Source organism: Fukomys damarensis, unplaced genomic scaffold (assembly GCF_012274545.1).
Source record: "Fukomys damarensis isolate Sample0158 unplaced genomic scaffold, DMR_v1.0_HiC HiC_scaffold_11, whole genome shotgun sequence".
In the NCBI taxonomy this organism is placed as follows: domain Eukaryota; kingdom Metazoa; phylum Chordata; class Mammalia; order Rodentia; family Bathyergidae; genus Fukomys; species Fukomys damarensis.
The window spans coordinates 28,963,246-28,982,066 of record NW_022900923.1 but is presented as its reverse complement, the minus strand read 5'-3'; the positions used below and the strand labels follow the sequence as shown (position 1 = coordinate 28,982,066).

Below are 18,821 nucleotides of genomic sequence, written 5' to 3'. Positions count from 1 at the left end.
GTATTTATCATTTAGAAAACATTATCTTAACTGATCTTAGAGAATGAAGCATGGTGCTATCTAGTTCTGAATTCAGAGATTAGCCCTCTTGTGCTCTCCCTAGCACCTTTTAGAAGGAGCAAAAACTCAATGAAGTAACTGCCACATCTGTGTAACTGCCACATCTATTTCATTTGATAATAAGAGGAAGGGTTTGGTCAGTTCCATTTCACATAGGTGCGGGGAAATTCTGATAGATGAGCTGAAACTCTGAAATTCTAATAGATGATAAACAGATGAGCTAAGTAGAAATATTATAAGCAGTCACAGCTAAATCCTCAAGAGGGTCAGGACAAAGGTGAAGACTGGAGCCACAGCAGCTGAAAATCAAGGCTCAAGATAAAGACAAGATGACCAGTTCTACATGCTTGCTCAAAGAACAAACACTGGGCTTAGAAAGACATCAGCCACCCCGGTGGGTGACCAGAGACCTCTGGACCCACCAATTCCTAGGAGAATCTTTGTTCTTTCCATCCATGTTTGTTACATCACTTCTTTCCCAATTGGATCACAATTACCTAAGTGACTACGCTTGTAACCTTATTGGATGTTCATGGATGTGGCCCACATTGTTTCCACAGGGGTTTTACCCTATAAAACTCCTCTGTAAAGTGGGGTCTTCTCGAGGCTACCCACTCGGGATCCCTCCTGCCCTTAAGGAGCTTTCCTATCAATAAATATCTTCCTACTCTTAACCTCTGTTGTTCCTAGGACTCATTCTTTGATTTCTAGAGAAAAAGAACTTGTAATATCATACAATTAACAGGTTGGGAGGTACAATATGTCATATTTCATCTCCAATATTATTTCCTTAACACGTCTACCCAACACTTAGCCCCTAACCTATGTTAACACTCTGACTGTTACTTGTCACTTTTACAATTTCCTATGTAGCTTTAGAAGTAAGAGTTTTATTAAGATCTCCAAGTTAATGTGAACTACTTATTTTTGAAATAAGAATATGACAATGGTGTTGATTCAGGTGCAAATCTAAACTTCAAACTGCTTCCTCATAGGAATCTTGAATGTAAGAATGTAAAATGGGTTTGGCACTGTATTCTGCAGATAGATGCTACATTTAGCGTCAGTTTTCAATATATGGAGATTAGCAATCATGTCTAGGGCTGGCGACTGTCTTACTCTTGCCTGACTCAGTGCCCTCAGGTAAAAACAAGGAAATGAGAGAGAGGTTATGATTAAAATGTTGCTCCTGCCCCCTCAAAAGAGAGTTCATAGAGTGCCACTGGGTTTATTGTGATAATTTTAACAATGTAGGAGAATATGTCTGGGCATAACTAGTTAAAACAGAATAATTCACTAAGGACTAAAATAAAAATTGATTAATTTTGATATTATCGAAACAAAGAAAGCTAATATAGATTCTTTTTTAAGCAGGAAGTAGTTTTTGCTTTGAGTGGCCCCCTTAAGAAAGTCCACCTACACAAACAAAACAGAGAACTGAAATAGCAGTCTTCCAATCTTCTTTACCAACCACAGAATTTTATGGAAATATGCCTTGTAAAATAAAGGTACACACTATAAAGAGAGAATAGAGTAGGATTCTGTTATCCTGGTCTTCCGGGACTTTTAATTTTTTTATAGTTTTTGAAGTTCTATAATCTGTCTTTAAAGGACTGTTGTGTACAAGTATGCTAAATATACCTTACATACTGTAGCTTGTATTAGGTCAGGTTCATCAAGCAATATTGTTAAAATCCTTCTCAGAAGAGTGCGCCTATACCTTTTCCCATCACAGCCTCTTAAAATTTCTCAAAGATAAAGCATTTTAAAGTGAAAAATCATCCTTTCTTTCGTGCTTTTAGGCTAAACTTCAGAAAATTCACTGCTCAAAAACTTGAATTTTATCCCTACCCCTGACTTCTTGCAAACTCATTTTGCATTTATGAGAGGTTGGCACCACTCCCCACCCTCAGAAAACAGATGACACATTGAATTAAATGCTGAATAAACATTGTAACATAATGCCTTATGAGTGCCCTTTCTCCTGTATCCGCTCAATCTCTAGTGGCTTTTTCTCCCATTGGTCTTTTACTTTGAAACAGGAATGCCTACAGTTACAAAGTCTAATTTGTGTCACTTACACTACAGGGATGCAAAATGACACAACAGCATTACTCTCTTCTTTGCTCGTTAGGATAAAGGACAACTGCCCAAGTCCCAGGAGTCTATGAAAGTTGCTAAGGAATTTGATCCATACCATTTGAGAGGTTTGCATCGCAGGGAATTTGAACTGCTTTCAGACTCATCTTAAACATAGAGATGCCCATTTTCTCTGTATAATAGAATTCTACATTGAAAGCAAAAGGCTTCTGCAGCTGCTTTGTCTACGAGATAACAACTATATTTTTAAAAGTCAAATTAGGCCTGTCTTTTGCATGCCTGGCAAGCTACTGGCATAGTTTTAGAGAATAAAGAATGACTATTTCAACTAACAGTACAGACTGTTGGGTTGTAAGGTCTGTGCCTTTTCTTAAGGTCACAGGGGATTACCGGTCATTAAATATGCTTTCAAATGTGGCTTCTTTTTCACAGGACACTTTTTTCCTTTAATCCCATTTAAACGATGAAAATACGAAGCATTGAAAAAAAAGCAAAACAAGAAAATAACTAAAATAAAAAATTGTCAAAAAAATGTTTGTATGGGCTGAAGTCTAAAACTTCAAATGCTGAGGTTCCGATTCAGGATTGTTTGGAAGAGACTGTCCTTGCTTATTTCCCTTCCAACGAAAACCAATGCTCATCCAAAACCTGTGCCATTAGATTCTTGCTCTCCTTCTCCTTACTTCTGACATCTACCAACTTTCTGAACACTTCTACATTCATTTCTACACTCATTGATGGCTTAGACACAGAGATCACATTTGTTCTTTTAGCATTTAACTTTCCGTCTCTGTTCCTTTTTGCACTGTTATTTCAATGAGCCCAAGTCTTTTTTATTGTTTTGTCATTTCAGTGAGCTGAAGTGTTTTTAATTCTTTGAAAAAAAAACTATTCTCCACATCATCCTCCAAAATATTTAATATATTTAATATGCTACAGTCAGACTATTTTTAAATGAAAATCCAATTGTGTGGCTTGCTACTTTAACGCCATCAAATCCTTCCTTTGCGTATTTAATAAAACTTCAGTCCTAGTCCTTAGCTTGCTAGTCTGTGTCTCCTCCGGTTCAGGGCTATCTGTTCAGTAATGTTGGCTCTGTTTGTAGACTCTGAGAAGCACTTTGCTATTCTGCTGCCTTTGTGTAGGCAGTCTTCTCTTCCTGAATCTTGCTGCTGTCACCACCAACATATTCTTTCAGATACTGGTTTAAAAATAAATAAGATGTGCTATGTACATGTAAAAACTCCCTGCAACACAAGTAAACATTATGCATTACTAATATGCACTAATAAAAAATCCATAATAAAAAGATATTGGTTTAATTGATATTATGATAGATATTCATTGATTTTAGACCATCGCTTTGGGTTTATAACTCCCTCTCTGAGGCAACTCATAGAAACTAGAACTTCCCTTCTTCAAGGCAGGTCATAGAAATGCCTTCATCCCCCCTGCCCCGACCTGGGGCACTCCTAGGGAGAAGTACTCTGATCTCCCTGAAGGCCTTAAAACCTCCATCACTCTAGAGGAGTCCTCCCCACATGCTGGAGAGAAGCTGCATAAAGAGGCTAAAAATGCTAAAGCAGACAGCTCTTGCTGGCCTTTCCCCACAGTCTATTAGCACTGGATATGCAATGAAGTTTGCACCTTCACCCAAAAGACAAGGGTCAGAGATCTTCAAATAGCTAAACACAAAGATGATCCAGGAGGGTGACACTTGAAGAAAGCATGGCAGTCCTGTAACCTTTCTTATGTACCTTACCCTGTGCATTTCTCACCTGTATCCATCAAAGAGAACTTGAAAGAGTGTTCCCTAACTTCAGTGACTCCAAGGAGGAGTTTATGGGAGTCTGGACTGATAGCCAGGTTGATCAGAAGCACAGGTAAAATGACCTCAGGCTTGCAATTGGTATCTAAAGTTTGTTTAGAATTGTGGGGTAATGGTAGGAACTGAGTCCTTGACCTGTGTGATAGGACAGGATCTCCACATAGATAGTAGCAGAACTGAATTGAACTGGAGGATTCCTGGCTGTGTCTGCTCCTGCTCTGAAGAAAAGAAATACCACATGTGCAGTATCCAAAAGTTGTCTGATTATTGTGTTAGTCCTGTTGATTGTTATGTGAGAGCAAAGGGAAAACAAAACAAATTTGCAGGGAAGACTTTCCTGTTTTCCACAGTAATAAATTATAATCTTGTTCTTTCTGCAAAATTGTTCTGAAGGCAAATTATCCTCATGTATTGACAGTAATCTAAGTCATATATTTTTCCTTATATTTCTATCTCTATGAACCTCAATCATTTCAATTATAATACTACCAAGGAAACTTGTTTTTAAAAGCAAGGAGGATACTGCTAAGAAGTTAATCCAACTTTATTCTCAGGCTGTAGTATGTATCATTCCAGGCTGTCCTACACCAGTTTCTATGGCTATCCCATACATAATAAACGCACTCAGTCATAAGAAATAAACTGCATTTTTAAGCCAGTAAGCACAGTATCTCATAGAGGGAGCTTGTCTGAAGTCTTGACTCAGCTCTGAATTCCAAAACATCCACAATTACACACTAGCTATTTTATCTGGCTGCAAGTGCTTTCAGCTACTGTGAAACCAAAGTCAAATGCTATTCTGACAGTTACCACCACCAGAGAACTGTTCAAAATGTTAATACCCAGAGATAATCATAATTAAAGAAGAGAGAGTCCCTGGTTTTTCAAGGAAGCCAAGCAACTGAAAGTGAACCATAACTAAGCATTTTTAAAAGCAAAACAAATAAGATACTTACGCATGTCACCAAAGGCCCCCTTTGTCACTTTGGTGGCACATAATACCACTACTGTGAATTTATGGGAATACTGGTGCTCCACCTAGAAGTAAAAAATAGTAAACTTAAATAAGCTTTCAATATAGAACCTCAGTATTTCTTTGAGGCTAATTAAAAATATTCTACCTGAAAACAAGTAACATGCATACCAGAAACATTTTTTGATGCTAAGGTAGTTCCTTTTCCAGTTCTTCTTTCCCACACAGAATAATTGAGAAGTTTAGATCATGTTTTCAAACGTCACTACAACATTACCAGGAGCACTTCTTTGCTATAGGTTTATCAAGTACTCCGGAGGAAAAGAATGTAAATTAGGATCTAAGGCATTCTAGGAACTCAAGCAGGCTTTGTACTAACTGACCAGGAAGCCCTGGTTTAGAAAGGTAAACTCAGAGCAGAATGTTTGAATCACCTAAGTTAGTTTTCGTTATCAATCCATACCAATCAGAAGCCGTTCTCTACAAGACATTTCTAGGCAGTTTTCAAAGTAGTTTGAACCCAACACAGAAATCTCTAAACTACTTATATTAATGTCAATGTTTTTTTTTTTTTTTTTTTTTTTTTTTTGGTAAAACACACACCACAGTGGTACTGTGCCTGCCTCACAAGCACAAGGTCCTGAGTTCAATTCCTGCTACCAAAACACAAAAAACAAAAAACTAGGCACCACAATGTTAAAAGTTCCTACTAGCCTAATAGATTGCGTTTGTATTATAAATATTAACAGGTAGATGACTTTAATAAACACTTCACCTAGAAGGAAATCAGTTATCAATCAGCCCTAATCACTAAAAAAGAATGGAAAAGTACAAACTGTGTCAAGGGTAACTAAAAAGATGACAAAATCATTAAAAATCAGCCATTTTTTGTTTAAGTTTAGGAAAGTCTACCTCACTAAATTTTTATAAGTATATGTAGCAGTTTTTAAAGTCTGCAATTGATTTAAAAGAAGCTAAGACGACAACACTGTGAAATAATGAACAACAATCTAAATCAAGAAGGCAAGACATTAGAAAAATAGATTCATAATGACCACCAGGAATGGGAGATAAAAGCAAAGTTACACAGTACTCAGCAGCTTCTGAAGAAATTGCTCTTTTTAAACAATAATTAATATTCACATAATAAAGTGAAGTCACTTATATTGAACATATCTTGTTTAAAAAGGTGTGCTAAAAATACTCGACAATGCTTATTCAGCTTTATTTTCAAAGAAATAAGTATATAATTACATTTACAATAGTAATTAAAAAATCAAGTATGAATTCCTTTTGAAGAAATGTTAAGACTTCTATTCTGAATAACAACTCAACTAAAAAACAACTACATCAAGGAAAGATACACCAAATGCATGAGTTGGAGTAGTTAGTATTGTTAAATTGGAAATACTTCTTAAATTTATCTACAGTTTTAACATAAATTCTTTGAAAATTCCCTCTGCCTCTTTTTTATAAATTTATGATTATTAGTGTCATTATTCAATATTAAATGTGCTAATGTTCTTACTTGTAACTAAAAATTCACTGTTTCTGCCCATGATGTACTCTGTATATTGTGTATGATGTGTGTGCTTATATTTCTGTGTGTGTGTGTGTACGTGTGTGTGTGCGTGTGTGTGTGTAGAAAGAAGGTATAGGTTTGTGTTTTTTAAATAAATATTCATATTATTATTATATAGCACACACTGCACTCAGGTGTCTTTGACATAATTTAAATAATTATTTTGAAAGATATAATATAAAAATTAAAATGTTTTCATTTAACTAATCTATTTTCTATTCAATAGAAATAAAATTTATTTGAAATGTTTGTTTGTAATAAAAGTCATCACTTAAGATAAAAAAAAAATCAAGAAATAACTTCAACATCTAAAAGTTCTAAATAGCCAAGATTTATTTTGCATTAATGAAAATAATTAAACATGGATATACCATGAATGCTTCAAAATGTGTATTATAAATGAAAACAACATTTGCACTCCTGCCCTCAAGAAAAGAGCATTTTTATAAATGATGATAATTTTGAAGTTTTGCTATGTAAAACCAAAATCTACAAAAATACATTTAGATACATATTTTCTATGCAAACCTCTTGAAGGAAAACCTTAAACCTTATGTTAAATATGCCTGGTTAATATTATGTCAAATGTAAATAATGAGCCAGGCTGCAGAGAGTACAAAATTGCTTTGAATATTTATATTACCATCAGTTACTGAGCCTCGGAGATAATGTATAGAAGAATAAAGCTCCAGATTACAACTAATATAAGCAAAAATAAAGATTACATCCAGTTTCTTCTCCAAAAATCAAGAGAGCAGAATGAAATATGTAAAAGCTGAGAGAGAAAAAATATGGAATTCTGTATTCTATAAAGTTAACTTTTAAAGTAAGGAGAAATGGGCTAGAGATTTAGCTCAGTGTTTCACCACCTGCCTTGCAAACTCAAGGTCCTGACTTTCATCCCTGGTACCAAAAAAAATTTTTAAAAAAAAGTAAGGAGAAATGAACTTTCTCAAAAAAATTGAGTAAATTTGATATCATTAGATCTGCCTTGCAAAAATGTTGAGAACATTTTTTTTTTTTTCAGATGCAGGACCTTGCACTTGTGAGGCAGGTGGCAGCACCACTGAGCTAAATCCCTACCCTAAAAGAACTTTTTAAGGAAAGGAGGAAAAGGCTACAGACAGAAACTCAGATTTACAGAAAGAAGAAAAGCTTTGGACAAGGAATAAGTGATGATAAAATTAAAAGTGTATTTTCCCTGCATTTTTAAATTTTGAGGTAGAAAAATCAATTATAGAGCCAGGGATTTAGCTCATTGGTGCTGCCATACCTGCCTTGCAAGTACAAGGTCCTGGGTTAAATCCCCAGTTATATATATACATATATAAATGATAAGCTAAGAAAGGAAAGAAAATAGAATATTTTCAATTAATATTCAGTAATAATGAAAGAAATAAAAAGAGTAAAGAACTCTTAGAAATACCTCTGTCATAAAAGACAGATTGTCAAAGTGGAACAAAAACAAGACCCAATTGTATACTGTCTACAAGAATCCCACTTTAATTTTAAAGTCACAAAAATTAAAAGTAAAGAAGTATACTATGTTAACATTAATCAAAGAAAGCTAGAGTTGCTATATTATTTTCAAAATTGACAAAAGATTAGACATTAGAGCAAAGAAAATTATCAGGAATAAAAACAGTGTATTTATGATAAAGGATAAATTCTTCAAGAAGCCATAATAAACCAGGTATGGTGGAACATGCCTGTAATCCCAGCAATCAGAAGGCTCAGGCAGGAAGATCGCCATAAGTTTGAGGCCAGTATGGACTACACAGTGACTTCAAGACCAACCTGAACTACACAATCAGATTCTGTCTCAAAAAACCAACCAAACAAACAAACAAAAATTTAATACTTAACATGTATGCTAAACAATGTAGTATCAATACAAAAGGCAAAAACTAAGAGAATTTCAAGGGTAAATAGAAGGATTTATCCAGAAGATGTTAACACCCTTCTATCAGAAATGGACACGTATAGCATGAGTAAAAACAATTAAATTTAATAGCACCATCATTCAACTGTATACAATAGGCTTCTACAGTCATCCAAAAACAGGAGAATACACATTCTTTTCAAATTTACATGGAATATTCACCAAAATAGACCATGTTGTGGGCCATATCATATAACTTAACAAATTTTTAACAAACAAACCTCATACAATGTTTATTCTCAGACTATAATGGAATTATAGATATATATAGCAAAATAGAAATCAATACAAAGAGAACCAGAAAACCCCAAAAATATAAAGATTAAACCATACACTTTTAAATAGCACATGAGTAAAAGAAGTTTCAATAAAATTTCTAAATATTTGTAATTAAATAAAAATAATACAATGTATCAAAATTTAGAGTATAATAAAAGTAGTGCTTAATAAAAAAAAGACAAATTTATAGTTTTCAATTCTTATATTTAAAAAAAGGTTCAAAATGAATAAACTAAGGTTTATTAGGTTTCTAGGATTCTCGAAAAAGATGATGTTAAATCTAAAATAAGTAGAAAAAAATAATAAAACCTAAGGCAAAAATCAATAAAATTAAAAATCAGAAATGAATACAACAAATTCAATGCAGCCAGTAGTCCGTCCTTTGAAAAGATCAATAAAATCAGTAAGCCTTTTTCCAGACTACATTGAGAAAGAGTGAGAGGAGATTCAATCTACCAGTCTCAAGCATAAAAAAAGAATAACAATAAGATCCCATGCAAATTAAAAGGATAATAAAAGGAATATCATACACAATTTTATGAATGCAAATTCTAAATAAAACAATCTATCAAAATTCATACAAAAAAGAAATAAGTGAATAGACTCCCATTTAATAAGTATATTAAACCAATAATTAATAATCTTTTCTGTTATGGCTTATGTCTAGATGTCCCCCCAGTGCCTCATTTAACTCATAGCTAGGAATTTTGGAAGGTGGATGAGTCTAGGCTGTGTGATGCTGGGGCTAAATTGTAGGACACTGGGATTAAGGGCGTGTATTCACTAAATTAGTTCATTAATTGGTTTGGTATAGTTCTGGGTGTGAATAATGGGAAGGCCCACCCTGGGTGTAGATGGCAGGTGAATAGCATAGAAGGGATGATAGGGAGAGGCAGGCTGCTGCTGCTGCTGCTGCTTTGTTACTTCACTGATTTACTGCCTTCTACCTGCCACATTATGAACTGTTTTTTCTCTACAGTGCCCCTCTGCTATATCACCCTGCCTTGGAGCCTGCCAACTACGGACTGGAACCTCTACAAACTCATGGTTCGAAATAAACTTTTTCTCCTTTAACTTGAATGTCAGGTATTTTTACTCAGCAACAAGAAAAACAACTAAGGCAGTCTCAAGTTAAAAGCATGATAGTTCATATGCACTCACTGGTAAATTAATTATAGCAAACATTTAAAAAGAAATGATATCAATTTTTCAGTATTTTATAGAAATAGAAGCAAAAGTTTCTCACACCAAAGAGACTATTCAGTATTTACGCGTGTGTCCTATTTATTTCACTTAAGAATATTGCCTCAATGTGCATCCATTTAGCTATGTCTCTAGTTTCTCATTCTTTGGGCTCAGCAGTACTCCATTAAAAAACAACCCACATTTTCTCTATCCCATCTGCAGTTGTTGGGCAATTGGGCTGTTTCCAAGTTTTAGCTGTTACAAACTGCCACTATGAACATGGGTGAACATATATCACTGTGGAGTGATTCTTTTAATTATTTTGGAAAGATACCAAGTGGGGAAATAGCTGGCTCAAATGGGACCTCTAATCCTAGTTCTCTGAGGTATCTCCATACTGATTTCCACAGTGGTTGCACCAGTCTACACTCCCACCAACAGTGGAGAAGGCTTCCTTTTTCCCCACAGCCCCATAGGTATTTGTTACTGGGTGATTTCATGATAGCAGCCATTCTTTCTGGAGTGAGGCGGAATCTCAACATTGTTTTTATTTACATCTCTCAAGTGACCAGTGATGTTGAACATTTTTTTCATATGTTTATTTCCTGTTTGTACTTCTTTGAGAAATGTCTATTCATTTTAGATGCCCATTTTTGGATTGGGTCTTTAAATTTGGGAAGTTTGATTTTTCTAAGTCTTTCATATATTCTAGAAGTAGACCTTTCTCTGAGGAACAGCTGGTAAAACTTTTTTCCCACATTGTGGGTTGTCTCTTCGTGCTGTTGGTGGTTTCTCTTGCTGGGCAGAAGCTTTTTAATAAGATGAGATCCAACTTGTTGGATTGTTGTTTGTGCTAGTTCATGTGCAACTGAGGTTTTGTTCATGAAATCTTTTCCTATGCCAATGTCTTTAAAAGTTCTACCTAATCAGTCCTCCAGACAGTTTAGGGTTTCTGTTTTAATATTTAGATCTTTAATCCATTTTTATTTTAATTTAGTGCATGGTGAAAGATATAGGTCTAATTTTAATGTAAATAAGGATCAAAAGGCATAATAGATATTGTGAAATAGTAAGAAAAGGCTCAAAGGGGAAGGGAAAGTGGGTGGGATGGGGAAAGGAAAGAGGAATGGAATTAATATTAGAAAATGAAAACAAAGTCTTTGTAAATAGGGAAGGGAGGAGGGGCTAAAAGGAGGACAGAGGAATGAGGAAAAAAAAAAAAAAGAACCAAGAGAGATTATGTAAAGGTACAAATTTCCAGTGATGAATGTCATTATATTGTATACCTAAAATGTACCAATAACACTAATTTAATCAGAAAAAAAAAGAAATAGAAGGAAAAGGAATGCTTCTTAATTCATTTGTAGGTCAGCATTACTCTGATTCCAAAACCAAAGGCATTACAAGGAAAATAAATTACAGGCATTTATTGCTTGTGAGAATAGATCCAAAACGAATCAACACAATTTTATAAATTTAGTCCAAAAATGCAAAAAGGAATCATACACCATGACAACTTGCTATTTTTTCTAGTAAATCAAGGTTTTCTCAATATTTGAATATTAACATAATCCATCATATCAAAAATAAGAAATAAAGAAGAAAAATAAGACGGCCCTATCAAAAGACACATAAAAGCAATTGATGAAATTCAATATCCACTCATGATGAAAGATCTTTCCGCAAACTAGGAATAGAAGGAAACTTTATCAACTGGACAAAGAATACCTTCAAAGAGCCCACAGTTAAAACCACACATAACGGTGAAAACCTAGACAGAAGGGTAAAAAAGGGAATGGAAGGGAAGGGAAGGGAAAGAGAAATGAAGAAGTGGAGAAAGATACACAGATTGGGAAGAAAGAAAAAATCATCACTTCACAGATGACGCAAATATACAGGTAGAAAACTGAACAGAATCAATTTAAAAAGCCCGAGAACTAATAAACAACTGACAAAGTCGTAGTGTACTTTTAATAATGTTAGTATCAAAGCCAATCACTTCCTTGTAGATTTGCAGGGAACGAGTAAAATTTAAAAGTGAAAACACAACACCATTCAGACTAGCACCCCCTAAATTGGGATTCTTATTATAAATCTAACAGTGTATAAGATCTACATGAGAAAACCCCCAGAACAGGAATGAGAGAAATCGAAGTACTAATAAATGGAGAGATGCTCCACGTTCATAGATAATAAGAAGCAGAATTGCAAAACTGTCACATTTTAAAAATACAACTTGATCTACAGATTCGAACCATCTCAATCAAAATCATAGCGGGCAATGACAAATTGATTCTAAAATTTATACAGAGAGACAAAAGGCATAGAAAGCCAGATACAATATTGAATAAAACCAGTTTTGAGACCGACACTACCTGATTTTAAGACCCACTATAAAACTATAGTTAAAACGACAGTGTGATATTTTGAAAGAACACACAGATACTCCAATGGGAGAGAATATAGCAGCCAGAAACAAACCACACAAATACAGTTAATTAATCTGTGACAAAGAAGTAAACACAGCACTATGGAAAAAAGATAGTCTTTTCAGCAAATTGTGCTGTGCCAATTGAGTATTTACATTCAGAAAGTAAGAGCCTAGAAAAATTAATTGGACTTGAAATAAAATAGAAACTACCGTTAGAAAAACAGTTTAGGGGATTAGTGTTCTCCACTAAAGAAACTGTCTCAATCAAAATCACACACAGACACACACACGAGAGAGAGAGAGAGAGAGAGAGAGAGAGAGAGAGAGAGAGAGAGAGAGAGCCTCTTCTCCCATAACATCTTTTTCTATAGCTTAAAACTTCTAATACTACAAAGTTTTTAAACGCCTAAAATTTCCTGATGAAAAAAAAATATAATAATTTTACCCATTATTTAACTGTTTGTTTTTTTAAATCACTACAAATTGCTGTAAGCACATTGATATCCAAAGTGATTATTAATAATAATGTGTACAGAAATTTGATGTTGGAATCACAAGGGTTTGTTGAGCTGGATGTAGTGCAGGCTGTAATTCTGGCACCCTGAGAGAATGAGGCATGAGAATCTCAAGTTTGAGCCCAGCCTGAGCAACTCAGTGACTTAGTGAGACCCTGGCTGAAACAAGAAAAAGGGCTAGAGCCAGGAACAGGGGCACTGGCCTGTAATCCCAGCAGTTGGGAGGCTGAAGCAGGAGGATTGCCACGATTTCAAAGCCAGCCTGGGCTACATTGTAAGCTCAGGGCCAGCCTGAAGTACAAAGGAAGACCCTGCCTCAAAAAACTAAAAAATAAAATAAAATAAAATGGGCTGGGGCTGAACCTCAATGTGAAGGCCCTAGGTGCATTCAATCCCTGATATCACCAAAGAAATGACTTACTGTGTATGAGCCATAAAGTCTGCGTTCTAACAGATGCCACTTCTCAACCTGCCCAACAGCTTAATATTTATAAATAATCAGTGTTAGCATAAAATAATAGGTACTACTAGCACATAAAATACTAGGTATTATTATTTATTTTATAGATCAGCAAAGTGATTGCCCAGTAAACTCATAGATCAAAAATGGTAAAATTTTCTTAGATACCAGTCTTGACGTAATCTGTATTTATTCTAATTCCTTATTATTGCTACTTCCATTTACTTACATAGATAACTAAAAACCAACACCAATAACTTTGATAGAGTAAGTAGGAGTTGGCAGTAATAAGAACTGCTTACATTTATTAAAGTAATGTAGACAGTTGACCATACAATCTATCTGTTGTATCTGTACTTGATCTATCTAGAGGCCCAGTATTAGATCTTAATCTTACACTTTCAGCTCGCCCTTTTAATCTGTGTTTATCCTCATTAGCCTCAATTTCTCTTCCTTTACTGTAAGGAATACAATATTCTTGTACTATTCACAGGAAGTAAGGAAAAACTGATCACATTCTTATGTTTATAAATTAATTTTGGAAATGTGAAAGTCTTCAGTCACCTATAAATTATTTTCAGAACAGAAGTGTAAAAACTTGACCATCCTTTTCTAAGAGCTGTAAAGATTCATAAGAGAGTATCTATAAAGTAAGTGTAAGACATTCTTGGAGAAAGTGTTCAGATTTAATAAATGAGTTTCCAAATAGTCTTTTAAGAATAACTCACCATTATCACGTATAACTTCACTTCACACTAGCCCAGACTGGCCTAGGTTCCAACCTGGATTGGAGAATTTTGGTTATCCTATATGGATGGTGCCAGAAGAAAATGATATTAAATCCATAGCCAGTGCTCTCCAGGAGAAACCAATGAATCAGAAGGTCTAGATGATAACTGGCAGAAGAAGATGCCAAATTTCTATTGAAATGTCAAATCTGAGCTCAACACACTTAGTCAACAAAGTAAGCTTTGCCTACAGATCTTGAATTACCTTACTTTGAGTATCTGTCTTCATCTACAATATTTTCCACAATGAAAACCAAGACACCTTCTTTTAATAATTACGATTTTCCAAACATTAGGAAAATAGCTAATGTAGTAAATTTATTCTAGAGAATTATGTTGGTATCTATAACTAAGACAGTTGGGCCCATGAAAGACAACCAATTTGTGATCAATTGGATTCAATCTGATGTTTAAACTTCTGTTAGAAGAACCAAGTAAGTAATCATAATGGTACTGAGTGCCTGTATTCTGAGAGGGTGAGGCAGGAGGTTGAAAATTACATCCCTGACTCAAAATTAGAAAAAGATCCTGGGTTCAATCCTAAGTGCCAAAAACAGAAAAAGAAAAGAGAAAGAAAAACATCATAAAATAAATCTAATGGAAGAGAAGGTAGATTTTTTGCATGCAAATGTTATTTTTCTCTGCTCAACTTCTATTGCCTAACTTCACCCAAACGAAAACCAAAGATTGTTAGTGTGATAGGGACTACTGGAATCTTATTACTGAGCCCAGAGATAGCGATCACTACAGTCAGCAACAGGCAACTTCAAACAGATCTCAGAAGTGTTTAAAAAATGCTATGTTAATATTTTCTTAAGTCATGATATGTTTGTATTTCCTTATTTTCAGTTTCAATTCCTTGTGTGCAGTTTCATTCTAACACAAGAAAGAAGCATAGGCATTGCTCTGTTTTTCTTCCTACTAAAGGATGACCAGCATTATTCTACTTACTCTCTATGATGTAACCTGGTGACTATCAAGCTTGACTTAAGTGAGATCTTCACAAGCAAACAGACCAAGTAAACAGGCCAATTTCAGCAAACAGCAGGGTCAGTAAATAGAAGACAATCTCCCCGGCCCAGAAGCCCAGTGATTATCTATATACCTGTGCTGACTGTCCTTGACTCAATCTTAAACATTTTACCCCAGATTCCTTAGCCTCTTCAACACCTATATAAGCCTAATCCCTTTCCTAGATAGCTGCTAATGTCTCTCTCTCTCAATGTTAGCCCACCCACTCATGGATAAAATCTCTCCCAGCTAGCTGCTGCTATTTCTCTCTCCCAATGTCAGCCCATCCATCACTCATGGATATAATAAACTCAGCTTTTCCCAGCTCACTGCTAGAATCTATCCCTGATTTTAGTCCCTTTTCTTAGTATCTGTTCACTGGAATAAAATTGTCTTTCTAAAAGGCTGTTTAAATGAGTGGTTTCATGTGCACCATTTATAACAGTGCTGCTTTAAGAACTCTCAGTCACAGGTTGGCTATGTACTCAAACTGTCCTGACACGCAAAACACCTATGTTGGCCACAGACTTTGTTAACTCTAGCAGAATCATAAAAAGAAAATCACAATCAGAAACATGGTAAGATTCTTCTTCCCCACAAGCAACAAACTTACCACTTGTTCCATAATTACAGACAACAAATTTCATTGTATATGTAAAAATTGAGTAAGTACAGAGTTTACCCGCACTGCAATAAGATCGAAAGTCTACCTGAATCAAGATCACAGAAATTGGCTCTAGCAGTAAAAACTAGTAAAATAAAATATTTGACAGTATCAGCTTGGATCAAAAATATTGTCTTCATGAAAAATCCATCGTGAGTTTATAGTAAGTATAATTATCTCAGGATTCCTAAAATGAAATGATTCCCAAAATTGTAGCACCTCGATTTGAATTACAATGTAGATTCTTCCCTTCCGATAATGAAATAACCACGCTATCCCCCGAAATATTTGATCAACCTCTTGCTACTTCAGCACGCCTGTGGAAACTTCTACTGTCACAGGAAGAACTGTGCCTCACAGAAGGTGTGAAACAGGTTCAATTCGTCTTTCAGAGAGTTCGTTACAGCGCACAAGGCAGCACTGCATGTGGAGTTTTCTCCACGTATTCTTAAAGATACTTGGGGGAGCACCTGTACGTGGTTTAGAATTCCTGGCCTCGATGATATGTTGTGTTCATTCAGAGCTACGGAGTCACTGCACTGATGACTTCGGGTGTGAACCTGTAAACGAGTGGATCTGACAGGAAAAGGCGGGGATATGTCAACATGACATTTCGGATACTGAGACCCTACTTTAAAGGACTTCTTAAAAATCATTCTCCTTGTTTTGCTTGTTCTTTTTTCACTAAGCAAAGAGTAAAAAGTCCGCAGCCAAAAGGCACAGGCATAAAACAAAACAGCATTTATAAGGTAATGCCTTATATTTTCTGTTTCAGCTTTCTGACTAGTTTTCTCATCTATAAGATGTAATCATAATATTACCGATCTCATGAGATTTTTCTGACAAATGACTATATAAAGAAAGAAGAATAGAGAAAGCAGGGATCAGTATTTCATTATTAAGTATTGACATTATTCTTTCTATTAAAATGATTAACACATAAGACTAAAGTTATTTGCTATAAAATTCATTATCAATTTGCATACAGTGCTGTGCTTTTGTTACAACTCGTTTTTATAAATGTGATTTTGCAGTAGCCGCATCTTTCTTTCTGACTTCCCTGGAAAAATCTTACGTTTTTTTAAGTTTCAAAAATATAATCATGTGGACATAACAACTTATGATTTTTAAAAGTCCTGTGAAGCCGACACAGTAGGCAGTGCTCAGACTCTGCTTTCCAGATGAGGCAAAGCCCAAGTGCTCACACGCATGCATCTGGTAAGACTTGAACTGCCAGGAAACCACTCGTTCTTTGATTGCTTAGCCAGTGGTGGTGGTTTTTTCCTGTATTACTGTAATAATCTGGAATAATTCATTCTTACCCTTTTGGTAAACCTTCCAGTTATCCCACAAAGATATTTTTAAAGTTCCTTGTATTATAGCAGGTAGTCAGGATAGCAGATCCACATGGCTGTCTGTAACGTGAAGACGGATATGACCAGAGGCCAATGCTGCTGCTGAGAGATGGGGATTTTTTTCACTCCAAAGATATGACTCATATTTTCAGAGTTAAAAAGAAGGAAATTTTCATTAATGTTTTATACTTGATCTCTCCTTATACATATTTCCTTGATCAAAAAACTTTGACAAATGCTGAAGGCACATGTGTCTGCTGAAGTTCTACAGCACCTCACAACAATTCTAGACAAACAGGTACTAAATTTATCCTTATGTGTCACTCTAGTTTCTAACACCTTCGTAAAAGCCAGCAACATTGGAAGGATGATAGCTTGTTGGCTGCAAACTACTGCACCAGCCCACAGGACTCTTCTATGTGTCCCTGCGTCGCAGGTGTGGCGAAAACAAGTCCAGCCTGCTGGGCCTAAAGGCAGCTACAATTGTATTGGCCTCCTTTGCTGGCTTGATTTCTCCACATCTTTCCTTTTCACTAATAGTGTTTCATGTTGAGTGTTTTCACTTATATATTTAGAAAGCTATCTTTCTGTGAAAACCAGAACGCATTTTTTTCATTAAAACAATTTTCACTTACCCATGTGCACACAAACTTTTCTTCTACAATGAAGAAAGATCATAGGTTTTCTCCTTTTAAGAGCATATAAATTAGAATATTGACTGTCTAACTCTGATGTAGAAGATAAAGAAACACTTGGAACAAATATGTAGCTTTAGGACATTTTATTACATTCAGAGGCCAGAAAGGTAATGACTATGGCCTAAAAATTTTGCTGTAGTTAACAAACCTTGGAAGAAAATGTCTTAGTATTAAGCCTTAAAATATCAGTGCAGTCTGATTTTTAGGTATTCTCCAACTTTCAAATATATTTTAAGAATGGAATTCAAATTAAAATAAAAAAAAGTTTTATGAAATGTAAAAACATGAAACATATTTTTCATGTAGAATACTTACCAAAATACGAAATATATAAACATGAATAAGTGTTTTATAAGAAAATACAAAAGAGTTTCTGAACATAGCTTCTGAACATAGCATGTCTAGATATCAATGACAAGAACACTGTAAGTTAAAACACTACCAAGTGTTTGAAAATTAAGAAGCACATATTTGTGTAACTCATGTTGAAGAATAAATAACAGCAAAAGAAAATATTTGAGTTGAGTACTTATTAAAATAAGACATCTGAAACTACTGAGATATACTTTAAGTAGATGATCTGCAATTAGCCGACAGAAAGAAAATCATTTAAAGATTTTTAAAAAGCAGTAAAACTGGCATTACTCACAAACAACAGAAATCATTAAGTTAAAAACCCCAAAAGAATGTACAAAGAAACTGATAAAATCAGTAGAAATTCAGTAACATCACTGAATTTTGCAGGGCAGGTATCGGGGACTGAACCCTGGACCTCTCACTTGCCAGGCAGGTGCTGTTCTGCTGAGCTAAATCCCTGGCGCTAACATCACTGGATTTACAAAAATCAATGGTATTTCCATAAAGAAGACAACTCATTGGGAAATAAAATTTGCAAATACCTCACAATTGTATTTCACCGTATCAAGAAATATATATATATATATATATAT

The 18,821-nt window shown here is 34.9% G+C and overlaps 1 protein-coding gene across 4 annotated transcripts in view; it reads right to left on the bottom strand.

The window, feature by feature from the left end:
* Positions 1-18,821, bottom strand: part of Pla2g4a (phospholipase A2 group IVA) — a 131,958-nt gene that overhangs the window by 86,403 nt on the left and 26,734 nt on the right. For all 4 annotated transcript variants that reach the window (XM_010635421.2, XM_010635423.2, XM_010635422.2 and 1 more), the window contains one exon: positions 4,945-5,026. In XM_010635421.2, coding sequence (XP_010633723.1) covers positions 4,945-5,026 — 82 coding nt within the window. The remainder of the gene's footprint in view (positions 1-4,944; positions 5,027-18,821) is intronic.